This window comes from Mycetomoellerius zeteki, unplaced genomic scaffold, assembly GCF_001594055.1.
Source record: "Mycetomoellerius zeteki isolate Tzet28-1 unplaced genomic scaffold, Tzet1.0 scaffold430, whole genome shotgun sequence".
In the NCBI taxonomy this organism is placed as follows: domain Eukaryota; kingdom Metazoa; phylum Arthropoda; class Insecta; order Hymenoptera; family Formicidae; genus Mycetomoellerius; species Mycetomoellerius zeteki.
The window spans coordinates 157,245-169,020 of NW_017257425.1; the positions used below are offsets into that span (position 1 = coordinate 157,245).

The following is an 11,776-nucleotide window of genomic DNA, read 5'->3' on the forward strand; positions in this document are numbered from 1 at the left end:
CCAATCAGAAAACAGGATCCCGATGAATTTTGCTTCGTATTATCGGAATCCTCTTTTCTGATTGGATGCAGAGCATCGTACGACGAAAATCGAATGCAGTGTGAATCCAGCAATTTACCTTATATATTATATTTGTTCTTTTTATGCCTGTTTCCATCAATGTAAATTAATTTTCATCTTGGTTTAACATTTGGATGTAGACGGTCTACTGTTTCTGAGATATTTCAATATTAAAATTGATAACAGCATTTCATTTAGAGTTTATTAGAAAGTTTATACTCAAGTATTTGTAGCGTAGTGGATATGATAACAACCTTTCCATACAGCACAGAATTTGCAGAAATATCGCTGCAAAATTCTGTAATATTACACAAAAGTTGCAGCAACATGAAATGTTACTCTGGAACCTCCCCTTGTAAGAATTAGAAGAAGATAAAGAGTAAGTTGAACCGAGATAAAAATTTAGCATTGGTGGAAACAGAAATAGTGAGAAATAGTTAAATTAATGCACTTCTTGCAACGTTCATTTTTTTCTTGTTTTCTTTCTAATGTGGAGAGAAAAAGATGAATGGCACAAAAAATTTTAACTGAAAACAGGCATATTTTTATAAAAAAAAAGTCAATACTTACGAATCAAGGATCGTCAGAGTACGGTCATTCTTGTTCGGTACGATCTTAATAAACAATTCCTTGCAAGTGTCCAGTTTGGATGGATCCGTGAGAGATTCATATCGAATTTTGTCCAATGCCTAAACAGATTCATAAAAGATGTAACGTCACGTCATTAACAAGACTCAATTGTTTTCAATTTATTTCCGAATTCATACAATTATTAATTTCATTTCTACAAATTTGCAAACATAAAAAGAAAAATTAGAAAACGTTATATCGCATAGAAATGATATAAAAAATTTTAAATTCGAAAAAATATTAATATTTAAATATTAAAAGTTATCTCACACGACATCGACACAATTTGCAGTAAATCAATGACAACGGCGCCGAATTTTTTTAACCCTCCATTACTTACATGAATTTTTTTAATGTAATTACAGAGTATTTGCAACTTTAACACAACTAAATTTCCATTGTTCTCTTTCTTCAATGATTTACAATTAAATAAAAATTGATAATATTTTATAAATCCTTTAGACAAAAATAAACACAAAATTTTTTTAATGATAAAATGCAGAAAAATTGGAAGTATCATACAAAATATTCCTCGTTCTATTTTTAGGCTTGTCCTTCTTATCTGCACTTCTTGCACAGATTATCTTCTTTTTTCCTTCCATATTGAAGAAAAAAAAATAGAAAAGCCGAATTGTAAAACAAATTCAGCTAAAAGCAATAAGCTCAAGGATAAAATGGAATAATGTTTTGCATAACGCCTCTAATTTTCCTGTATTTTTGTACATTTGTGTATTTTAGTATATAAAATTTTATATATTTCGAAAAAGAGAAAATCGTTGCTCAAATCCCGTTTTTCTAATTTCAAATTATTTTGTATCCACATAAAAAGAATAAAAAAAATTATAAATTTTGAAACACAAATTATTCTCTGCTCCTTAACGCTCATGAAGCTTCTGAACGTGGCTATGCGAAAGTTAACGAAAGATTAACGAACGATAACCTAAGATACTCACATCGGACGAGTTGGAGATCAATTCTCGGATGAAGATCTCCTTGTTCGAATAGAAGGTGTTGATGATCAGGCTCATCAACTGAGCGATCTCGGCCTGGAAGGCGAAGGTCTCCACCTCGCCGGCGTCCGTCATGCTCACGTCCTCAGGCATTTTTCCACAATATCAAATTCGAACGGGAAAACGCCGACTACGAATAGTCGTTAGAGACCGTAGTCCGAATTGGGACACACGATGCGCAAAGAACGAACCACCGACCAATATCTACCGACCGACTCGCACGAGAGCTCCGTAACGAATGGTTCGCTCGCGGCGCGCGGCGTCGCCTTTAAACGGCGCGTCGAGCGCGAATATTCTAGAAGGCGCCGACGGCGGAAGTTCGCCCGGCTTCTAGAACCTTCTATCAAGCGCGCGTTTCGCGAGCGGGATCGAGCGGGAATCTCGTTCACCGCCACGAGTGTCACGTGGCTTCGAAAAATTGTCGAAGAAATTGACGCGTCGAAACACGTCCGATTTTCCGAGCGAGAAGCGTCCGCTCGGGTTCGGCTGGTCGCCTCGCTCGCGTGACTCGCGTAGCTTACCGGAAGTGACGACATTTTCCGAAGATCTAGAATCATCGCGATAGCTCGCGCGTTCTTCCAAAAGGTGGGGTGGACGCGCGCGTGACGTCGTCCTTGGTCGTCCATGTGCACGTGTATGTGTGCGTTCATGTACGACGCGATCGACCACGTTTTCTGGAGCGTCCAGCCCTTCTTTTCGGCGTGCCGAGGATGATTTTAAGCGTTTTCACATAAAAACGTGAGGGAATGTCTTTGGCTCGTTTGTCGATCGATCGATTTTCTTCGATTTCTTCGGACTGTTTTTGAAAATTTTTTTGCGTAAACGTGGGTGGTTAAAGTGACCTTGATGGAGGTCTCTGATTCACGTCCGCAATGTTTGAGATTCGTTTCGTCCTTGTCGAATGTTTAAACAGAGATGATGCTCACGAGTGTTAGCTCTGCTTCCTATTTCTTGAATTCTTGCTTTTTATCTGTTCCCTGCAAACGAACTGATGTTATTTATTATTGTTACTTTGATGTCAATATGACGTCTTTTCATTCATTATAAATTCGACTGTTATTAACTTTTGCTTTATTTACACATCATTTTTTTTGTATATATGTGTTTTTATTTCTTCCGAAATTTCTCAATTTTTATTTCGATAAAAAGCGACAAAAAGACGAGATAAAAAGAAAAAGATTATTCGGAAGCAAAAATGAAGGACATAATTTATTTTATTATTAATTTTTTATACATTAAACGTACTTAATAAAATAAAATTTCTAGAATATAATTTTTATTGATAATTGTCTCTTCTCACTGATATAATTATACATTAAAATTTTCAATAATTCTTTATTCTTTCCTAGTTCTAAGAGTTAAAACAAGATTAAAGTTAATCTACATTGGTAGAAACGGACATTAAAAGACTGTTAACTCTAAGCACGGATCATCCTAGCAATTGTTGCTACCTGCAGTTTACATCAGCATTGCAACGTTTAATTAGTAATAATTAACATCCATAATGATGAGAATATTTTCGAAAGGAATCGTTATTCGCTTTCGCGATTTCGTTTCCAGAGATTTCCTTTAGGAGATTTATTACTCGGAGTAATCGTCGCAATAAGATATGCAGCTCCGACGCGGTTGGCGTCACTTTCTCGATGTGCTCGCGGCCGAAGAAGGTTAAGGTTAAGACTGACTGAGATTCGCCGCGAAATCGTCTGTCTGCGATTCATCCGTGCTCGTCTTCTTCTGGGAATCATGGATCCCGGCGTCCTTTCGCGATTGATCCCGCAGAGCAAGGAGCAGGTGAGACCGGCCTGTAAGAAATGCGGCTACGCCGGGCACTTAACCTATCAGTGTCGCAACTTCATCAAGATCGACCCCAACAAGGAGATCGTGCTGGACGTGAGCAGCACGAGCTCGGACAGCGACGAGAATTACGTCACCCCGTTGACGGAGCTGCGGGAGCGCGAGTTGCGGAAGAAGCTGCGGGTGGCGAGGAAAAAACGGCGGGAAAAGAAAGTCAGGAAGAAGCGTAAGAGAAAACGCGAGAGCTCGGAGAGCAGCGACAACGAGTCCTCGTTGTCGTCCTCGTCCTCGTCGTCATCCAGCGAGGAGAAGAAGCACAAGAAGGGAAAGAAGAGGAAGAAGAAAAGCTCCAAAAGCAAGAAACGCAAGAAGCACAAGCGGCACGACGATGACGATTCGTCTGATGGGAGCGAGGCAAAAGGCGACAGGGGGAAAAAATGAATTGTTCATGAGGACTCCCGATTCGTTTCTAGTTCCTTCTATCATTGAATATTAAACGACGCGTGACGTTTTTTCAATCGTGTTATTTGCATCCGTTTTTTTTTTTTTCGTCAACAAGGGAATTACCTTAATGTGTCCGCTGACTTGAATTGACTTGAACTGTAAATAAGAGCATGTATTTTTTTCTACTTGTATAGAGAGTGACATTTGTAATAAAGAGTTGCTGTCCACAAAAACTGTTAAGGTTACAAAAGGAATCACATGGTTTTTTTTTTACTATGCTTATTTTATCTTATTTTATCTAATCTCGTTTGTGATATAAGTTAAGATTGCTTGTTTAGTCTGTTATATTTCATAGACTATATTATTATTTTCTGTTATATTTCATAGAATATATTTTCGGTTATATTTCATAGAATATATTAATTGTAAATTTCTAAGAACAAGATGACAATGTATTAAACAGTTACTTTTGAAAATGATGGTATTAAAATGACGTAATTTTCTAAAATCTGTATTAAAATAAGAAATAATATAATCTGCAAAATGATTTTTATGATATAAATTAAAACGCTTATTCAGTCTTTTTTCATATTTCATAGAGCCTTAATTAAATAACTATTTAAAAGAAGCGTTATTTGCACATTTCTGAAAGCAGGTTGATGGTTCTTATGAGCTTTCTACAATAAGCCATTACTTAAACTTAATTTTGAGAAAGAAATAATACGAAATTAATCAATCACAGACATCACAGTCGAATGTGAAAAGAATAGTCGACCATGATTGGTAAATTTTTTATGGCTTAAGACTTGAAGTTCAGGTAGCAGCTTATTGTAGAAAGCATGTAATACTTATTTGAAAATGACGGTATTAGAGAAATCATGTCAAGAATGGATGATGCAAGAAGACGCTTGCCATCGTTTTTCGTCGCATTCCATAGAATTCTAGAATTTTGGGATCTGAAAGAAATGCAAGTTTTTAAAAGTGGAGTGACTACATTACATAATAATTTTCTACGTTATATAAACATGAACGTAACAAGTTATTTTTCATAAGTGATATTCTTAATCTTAGATATCGTTACCTTAGTTATCATAAAAAAATTGCAACGTCATTAAAACATTATTATAGAAAAACGTTAAAAATAACAGTTTATATCTCTGGAAAGTATGATCTCTAGCACAACCGCATCTGTAATATGACACAAAAGATGTTCATTATTTTCCATCGTATTATGAATCCACAGAATTATGATTTAAAGAAAATATTTCTTATAAAAAATATTAAAATCGATGCTACATTAAACAGTTTTTAATCTGTTCAAAAATAATGGTTTCGAAACAAGAAATAATATAATGGTATCTGTGACAAATAATGCAAGCTGACCTTGTTTTTCATCACATTCTATGGAATTCTAGAAAATCCGAGAAAAAACCTAAAGGAAACATTACTTGCAGTTTTCTAAAAGCATGAGAAGTGTGGGTGGGGATCTGGAGATACCCACATCAAACAGTTCTCTAACCTATTTCATTGAAATTGGTCGACAAAGGTCGCGTTCAGTAGACTCAACTGTTGTGTAGAGCCCGATACAGTGTTGCCACATGGGAAAACTAAAAATCTCAATATTTTATCCCTGAATGAGATTAAAATCCCAATCTCCAAAACTTGACGACTTTTTTTCTCGCGCATCCAAGTAAAACATAGCAAATATTTGATATGAAGGATATTCTTAAACGGTTATCGGTGTATCAAAGAGAACAAAGTATTATACATTTGTCTCAACTCGACAACAACAAACATATCATGTATGTACATACAAGCAACACGAACAGACTTCGTAACGATACGAGAGAAATCGACGGCGTTTTTATTGGCCAATCCGATGCATCGGCGATCTATGAACGTGATTGGTTCACGTCAACCAATCCAATACACCAAGATGGCGGACGCTAATGACGCCATCAGCCGCACAGTCAATAATTGTCAACAATTTGATGTTTTTCTGATTCTGAGTCTGGGTGAAACGTTCGCTGTTTTTCGTTTTAAACAGGTATGTAATTTTGTTCTTTGCCTTTTGCCAAAAAGTCTCATTTTTTTCGTGTGTTGCTGCATTTACATTTTAACAATGTTTTCATTTGATATTAGCCGTAGAGAAATGGACAAATTTGCGTTTCATCATCTTAACCTAAAAAAGTAGTATGAACCACAGATTTTTCCGTATTGTTACAAAAATCTATATTCGTCTTTTATATTTGTTTAAAAGTCTAGCACGAGCTCTTGTAGATATCATATAACCTCAAGGAGAGAAGATTCCATCAGCAAAGGGAAATCCTGAAACTTCCAACAAGCTCTTAACTCGGAGATTGAAGAGAACGAGTAATATTTTCTTTAAAGAGAAGTATCACTGCGAATTTTCGATCGCGATGACGCGGCATGCGAGGAATTGCACCGCTGGTGCAGTATACACGTATCATGAGAAGAAGAAGGACGCTGCAGCGTCAGGTTATGGCACCAACACTCAACGAGTGGGCAAGGACTCCGTCAAAGATTTCGACTGTTGTTGCCTGACTTTACAACCCTGCAGGAACCCAGTGATGACGTAAATATCTTATGTCACGAATTTTGCACAGGATGTTTATTATTTATAAAAACTTAAAAAACTTGGAATTTTCAGATTCTTTTATCTCTAAAAAAAAGAATCAAGAATTTCATAAAATTGTACCAAGACTCAGGGAAATTTTTGGAATTTTCTTACATAGAATAATATTGTCAGTCTTTGTTGGTACTGATAGTATTATTGACCTGTAAGGCCCTATTATTGTTCATTTCTCTATTAATTTTAATTTCTAATATCTTAACATACTTTTTATCTCTTTTTTTTAGTAAACATTAGAAGAGATTAAAGTTAATCTGCATTGGTAGAGATGGACATGTGATCTGTAGTTGTATATACATTTGCATATTTTATTTAAGATCAACAATCCATTGTTGCAGGAAGGATGGTTATTTATTTGATAAAGAAGCGATATTGGAGTATATCTTGACTAAAAAAATGGAATACACGAGGAAGCTGAAGGAATATGAGAAGCAAAAGCAAAAGGAAGAGGTTAGATTATAAATGAGCTTTAAGCCTGATGTACAGATTGCATTCCAGGAGCATTCTTCCAGCACTATTCCACCGTACATCTTTGCTTTTCATTTAGTGACACAAATCGACACAAGTGTTGTTCTGTCTCTATTGCTCATTGAATGGCAAGAAAGATAGAATGTTTATATCAACTTGTATCGCTAAATGGAAAACACTCTTAATCAGAAGCCATTTATTACATCTATAGTGTATATACTACATGATTTGTAATACATGGTTTCTTTTATTGCATTTTATTAAATTGATTAAATCGAAATCATCAGGCAGTTCGAATAGTCGATGTATTTATATACGCTGTATTTATTACAGGAGCAATCACAAGAACTGACAGCCAATGAGGAGCTGAAAAAGCTTCAAAATTTTCTAAAGGGTGAGAAAACTATCGTGTCAAGCAGTCCCAGTACAACGGATGGAGATTCGGTCTCTAATATGAAGAATGGCAAGGACAAGATGTTACCGAGCTTCTGGATACCCTCGAAGACACCAGGAGCAAAGGAAATCTCCTTAAAGAAACCTGACAAGACCATTTATTGTCCTCTCAGTGGAAAGCCATTGAAAGTGAAGGATTTGATTCCGATAAAATTCACAGTGGTCCAGGATCCAGATGATAAGAGATCGCTTATCGTCAAACAGGCACGATACATGTGTCCTATCACGCACGATGTGTTGGGCAACAGTGTCCCTTGCGCCGTGATAAAAACAACGTAAGAGAGAATTGAATAATCTGTCTTGTGTCGCAAATAACAATTTTGTCGTGCTGTTTAAACATTTTGTATTTACAGCGGTGACGTAGTCACAATGGAATGTGTGGAAAAACTGATAAAAAAGGACTGGATTAATCCTTTAGATAATTCTAAATTGACACCATCTGATATCATCCCTCTACAAAGGGTAAATAGTTAGTTACAAACAGTATAAGAATAATCATACTGAGAGTAATACCCATTTCACTATTTTACAGGGTGGCACTGGTTATGCATTCGTTAATGATTCATTGGAAGGCAAACACGAAAGGCCGGTGTTACAAGCGTGAAGAGTATCTCTCGCTCTATTGTATATAAACGTTTTTAATTTCGTTACGAAAATACAATTACTGTAAATATTTAATCAGGTATAATTAAGTATTATTATTTACATAACACTTTCTATATATACTTGCATAATGTGTACCAGAATTATTTTTATTTATAGTATTAGAAATGTATGAGGGTAGAAAAAGGGAATTACCGCTATTCTTGACGTTCCAAAAAATAGTAAAAACATTTATATGTATATGTATGTGTTCGATTTTACCCGCTTATATTAAAGAATTCAAATTTAGTTTATAAATTCGTTTATACGTAAAAACCAAATTTTGTTTTTAAAAGAATAAAATATATTTAAGGGCAAGAAAGATCCTGAATTAAATTTCGGGATTTGCACACCGAAAACAAGTTTAAAAATAAAACATTTATGAAACAAAAAGTACAAATTAAAAAGGCAAAAAATTTAAAGAATAAAAAGAAAACGGTATAGGCATGATAAGATTATATCTTCAACTTAAAATCTTTTTCTTTTTTTAATTGAAGGGTGGAATAAAAACGAACTTTATCGTTCATTATCCTGCTTCATTTATAATATATCAAACATACACATATAAGATAGCTTAATTTTTGTTCTTAAATTATGTTAAATTATCTTGCTTTTATTTTCCTCTTTTAAATATTTATATTGTACTTGATTGTGTGTGTATGTGATGTATATGATTGAGTTTAACTCACATTGATCGAATGGCCCAATTGTTCAAACTTTATTAATTTCTTCTCTGTTCGAGATCTCGGAGCGATTTCTAGCATCGAATACTAAGGCCTGATTCCACCAATGTAAGCTTAACTTTTAATCTCAATTTAACTTACTGTTTACCTCTTTGCAATTCTTAGAATTAAAAAAAGATGAAGAGAAAATTGAACCAGAAGATTAAAATTAATCTTACATTGATGGAATCAGGTTGATTAATTACTATATATATTATGAATAAATTTGTATAACAGATACAAATAACACAACCGCACAAGTATTACCTTTAATTAGATCGGTTTTATTGTAATTTATTTTGAATAATGAGAGCTCGATAAAAATTGTTTATTATCGTTTAAAAAAAAAAAAGGGGTCTAGTTGCTTCTGTACGCGTCTTAACGTTCTAAAGCCCTGGAGCCTCGAGACGGGGACGGTGGCGCCATCTTGAGTGTCGCGGTTTTTCGAGGGGAGGTTGCAAAGAACGCGCGCTCCGCCGGGTAAGCGGCAATCTGCGGGACGGCGCTCCGACGGTTCGCTGTCGCGCTCGTCGGGTCCGCGCGCGCGTTCGAAAGACGAGCGCATTTCGGGTTCCGTGCGTGTCTGCCTTCTTCCTACTTCCGTGCGTGCGTGCGTCGTGCGTGTTTATTACGCTTTTTTCTCGTCGTCTGACGCAACGGAGATCCGCCACTGGAGTGTCGCGCGCGGATTCACGCAGCGCGGGAGATCGCGCGTGTATCGAAACGCCGAACGACGACGACGGCGACGACGACAGGGAGGTGAGTGCGCTTAAACTTTCGCAATTCCGCGAGACGGCGATAAATCTGTGCGCCTCCAGATATCATATCCGCGATATCCGTGAAATTATCTCCGTGTTTGTTTCTCTTTCTTTTTTTACTTTTCTTGTCTTTATTTTCTTTTCTCGTTTCGCGAACGAAGTTCCGCGACTCGAGTCGCGTGAAGTTCGGCGCGAATCGGCAATTTTGGAACGCGGCGGCGCGCGGAGGGTTTCTTGCGGCGATTCGAGCGCTAGTTCGAACCGACAATTATGACGCTTGCGAGGCCGACGATAAATAACTTAAGTAGGACATGTAAATGCATCGATTGCAGGTCTGTCGCGTGCGAGACAGTCGGGAGGAATCCGAGAAATCTCGCGAGCGCGCCACGTTTAGTTTCAATTTAATCGCTTGCGTACGGATTATCCTAGGTAGAACACAAATGGTGCTTTCCAGCAAGGACACAGTAACACAATGAATCATTTCATCTTTGTTCAATATTGGCAAGCAACAAGGATGTAATGATTCACCGTGTTATACTTCTCTGCTAGAAAATGTCCATAGTCGATTATTCTTTTCACATTTGACTGTGATTGGTCAGTTTCTTACCGTTTTCCATACAGCACAGAATTTGCAGCAATATCGCTGCAAAATCTCTGCAATATTGCTGCGATGTTGCTTCAACTTTTGTGCAACTTTGGACTGTGGGGATTTAAGACTTAAAAGCTTAGATAATAGGGAGTTTTTGCAAAAAGATCACGTTATCTTCTTCTTAAAAACTAATTAAGAAAAAGATAACGTGACTTTAGCGTATCTTCATTCACGTTATTGCAAAAACTCCTTAATAGCTTATTGTAGAAAGCCCATTAAATACAGTGTTGATATCGTTACATTGTCGTTGTGTAATTTTTTTTACCATGTATGATGGAATTTGCGCAACGACAATGTAACGATATCGTTACTGTCGTTGAGAGTTATGATCATTCTACAATAAACCGTCAGTAATAATTAATCATAAGTCAGAAGCTAAAAATCGACCAATCACAGTCAAATGTAAGAAGAGTAATTGACTATGATTGATCAATTTCTAGCTTCTGACTTTTGATTTATTACTAATGGCTTATTGCAGAATGTATGCTATAGAATAAAAGTCTAACGAGTCAATTCTAAGCAGAAAAACTCGTAATGTGTCCTCGTAAAACTTGTAAGAATTTGTATGACTACACTGAAAAAAAAGATTGGCTGGTGCAGCAAATTAGATGGTAAAATATGGCATAGCATTTTTAATTGGCTGCAGCAGCCAATCTTTTTTTCAGTGTAGTATTCTAATTTCATGAGTATGTATCGTAAGACGTACGATTATTCGTAAATATCTACGATTTCTTGTAAATTTTATGGCTAGTAAAAAGCTGTCTGCAAAAATATAAAGGTATAAGCACTTAAAAATTCTTACAAGTCTTACAGGAATATATTACGAGTTTTATGAATCTGCTTAGAATTTAGGCGTAAGTCATGATATCGTAGGACAGCATAACGTCATTTGTCACTTAAAAATGAACTTATAAGTGGCAAATAGGGTCATGATAATATTCTTATAATATTCTCACGACTTCTGTGTTTTCTACTTGAGTTATCATACGCGCGGACAATAGAAATTCCTGCGAGGTATTACACGATTGTTCGAGAAGGAACGTTCCAATCCTTTGAACTGCATTTTCTTGTCTCCTTTGTCCAACGTCTGCATTACTCGCAAATTTCCTTCACGCGCAACTTTTTGCAATTCATTCGCTGCAGTTTTCAGCAATCTTTGCAGAACAGACTTATTTCGGATGGGATATTTTTACTTAAAATGTCTACGAATGTGCTGCTCGATCGAGTAAAGCTTGCAGTATCGGATTGCGCATTAAAAATTGAGACCCACTTTCCGAAAAGAACGATTTATTAATCGTTAATTAACAGTTTCAAATTAACACTGTTATCAGATATCGCGTGAATCTCTAAACATAATAATAGACAGCAATAATATTATTCTACATACTGCATAGAAAGTACATTTTTGCTAAAGTAGCTAAAAACTTAAATACAGATTTGAAAATAATTTTGTTCGAATATTAAAATAATTATGTAGAACGTTCAAACGTTGG

At 36.1% G+C, this 11,776-nt stretch overlaps 3 protein-coding genes and 1 long non-coding RNA gene across 5 annotated transcripts in view; 2 read left to right on the plus strand and 2 right to left on the minus strand.

Moving 5' to 3' along the window:
• Hsp90 (heat shock protein 90) overlaps positions 1-1,944 on the minus strand; it is a 5,337-nt gene extending 3,393 nt beyond the window's left edge. The window contains exons 1-2 of the mRNA XM_018454267.1: positions 1,644-1,944; positions 631-749 (exon numbers count right to left, since the gene is read on the minus strand). Coding sequence (XP_018309769.1) covers positions 631-749; positions 1,644-1,793 — 269 coding nt within the window. The 5' untranslated portion in view covers positions 1,794-1,944. The remainder of the gene's footprint in view (positions 1-630; positions 750-1,643) is intronic.
• A 1,208-nt stretch (positions 1,945-3,152) lies between these two features.
• LOC108726597 (protein SREK1IP1) lies at positions 3,153-4,191 on the plus strand. Its single transcript, XM_018454270.1, has one exon. It carries the CDS (start codon positions 3,444-3,446, stop codon positions 3,933-3,935), a length of 492 nt encoding a protein of 163 aa, XP_018309772.1. The 5' UTR covers positions 3,153-3,443; the 3' UTR covers positions 3,936-4,191.
• Positions 4,192-4,685: 494 nt separating this feature from the next.
• Positions 4,686-5,489, minus strand: LOC108726598 (uncharacterized). Its single transcript, XR_001936809.1, has 3 exons — positions 5,322-5,489; positions 5,020-5,126; positions 4,686-4,894 (listed from the first exon to the last, which is right to left on the minus strand). It is a non-coding gene; the product is annotated as an uncharacterized lncRNA (long non-coding RNA).
• Positions 5,490-5,928: 439 nt separating this feature from the next.
• Positions 5,929-8,276, plus strand: LOC108726596 (nitric oxide synthase-interacting protein homolog). Of its 2 annotated transcripts, none has more exons than XM_018454268.1 (6): positions 5,929-5,985; positions 6,199-6,534; positions 6,930-7,041; positions 7,393-7,787; positions 7,866-7,974; positions 8,045-8,276. In XM_018454268.1, the coding sequence occupies exons 2-6, from the start codon at positions 6,359-6,361 to the stop codon at positions 8,114-8,116; spliced, it is 864 nt and encodes a 287-aa protein (XP_018309770.1). In that variant the 5' UTR covers positions 5,929-5,985; positions 6,199-6,358; the 3' UTR covers positions 8,117-8,276. The 2 variants fall into 2 exon arrangements, with proteins under 2 accessions (XP_018309770.1, XP_018309771.1); XM_018454269.1 differs by having other exon boundaries at positions 5,936-5,985; positions 6,219-6,534.
• The last annotated feature ends 3,500 nt before the right edge of the window (positions 8,277-11,776 follow it).

What these genes read in the sequence shown, in the direction of transcription:
- LOC108726597 (XM_018454270.1), top strand. Translation starts at nt 3,444, where the DNA reads ATGGATCCCGGCGTCCTTTCGCGATTGATCCCGCAGAGCAAGGAGCAG.
- LOC108726596 (XM_018454268.1), top strand. Translation starts at nt 6,359, where the DNA reads ATGACGCGGCATGCGAGGAATTGCACCGCTGGTGCAGTATACACGTAT. An exon ending in AGCAAAAGCAAAAGGAAGAG is followed by an intron (nt 7,042 to 7,392) that starts GTTAGATTATAA and finishes TATTTATTACAG; the next exon opens with GAGCAATCACAAGAACTGAC. An exon ending in TGCGCCGTGATAAAAACAAC is followed by an intron (nt 7,788 to 7,865) that starts GTAAGAGAGAAT and finishes TTGTATTTACAG; the next exon opens with CGGTGACGTAGTCACAATGG.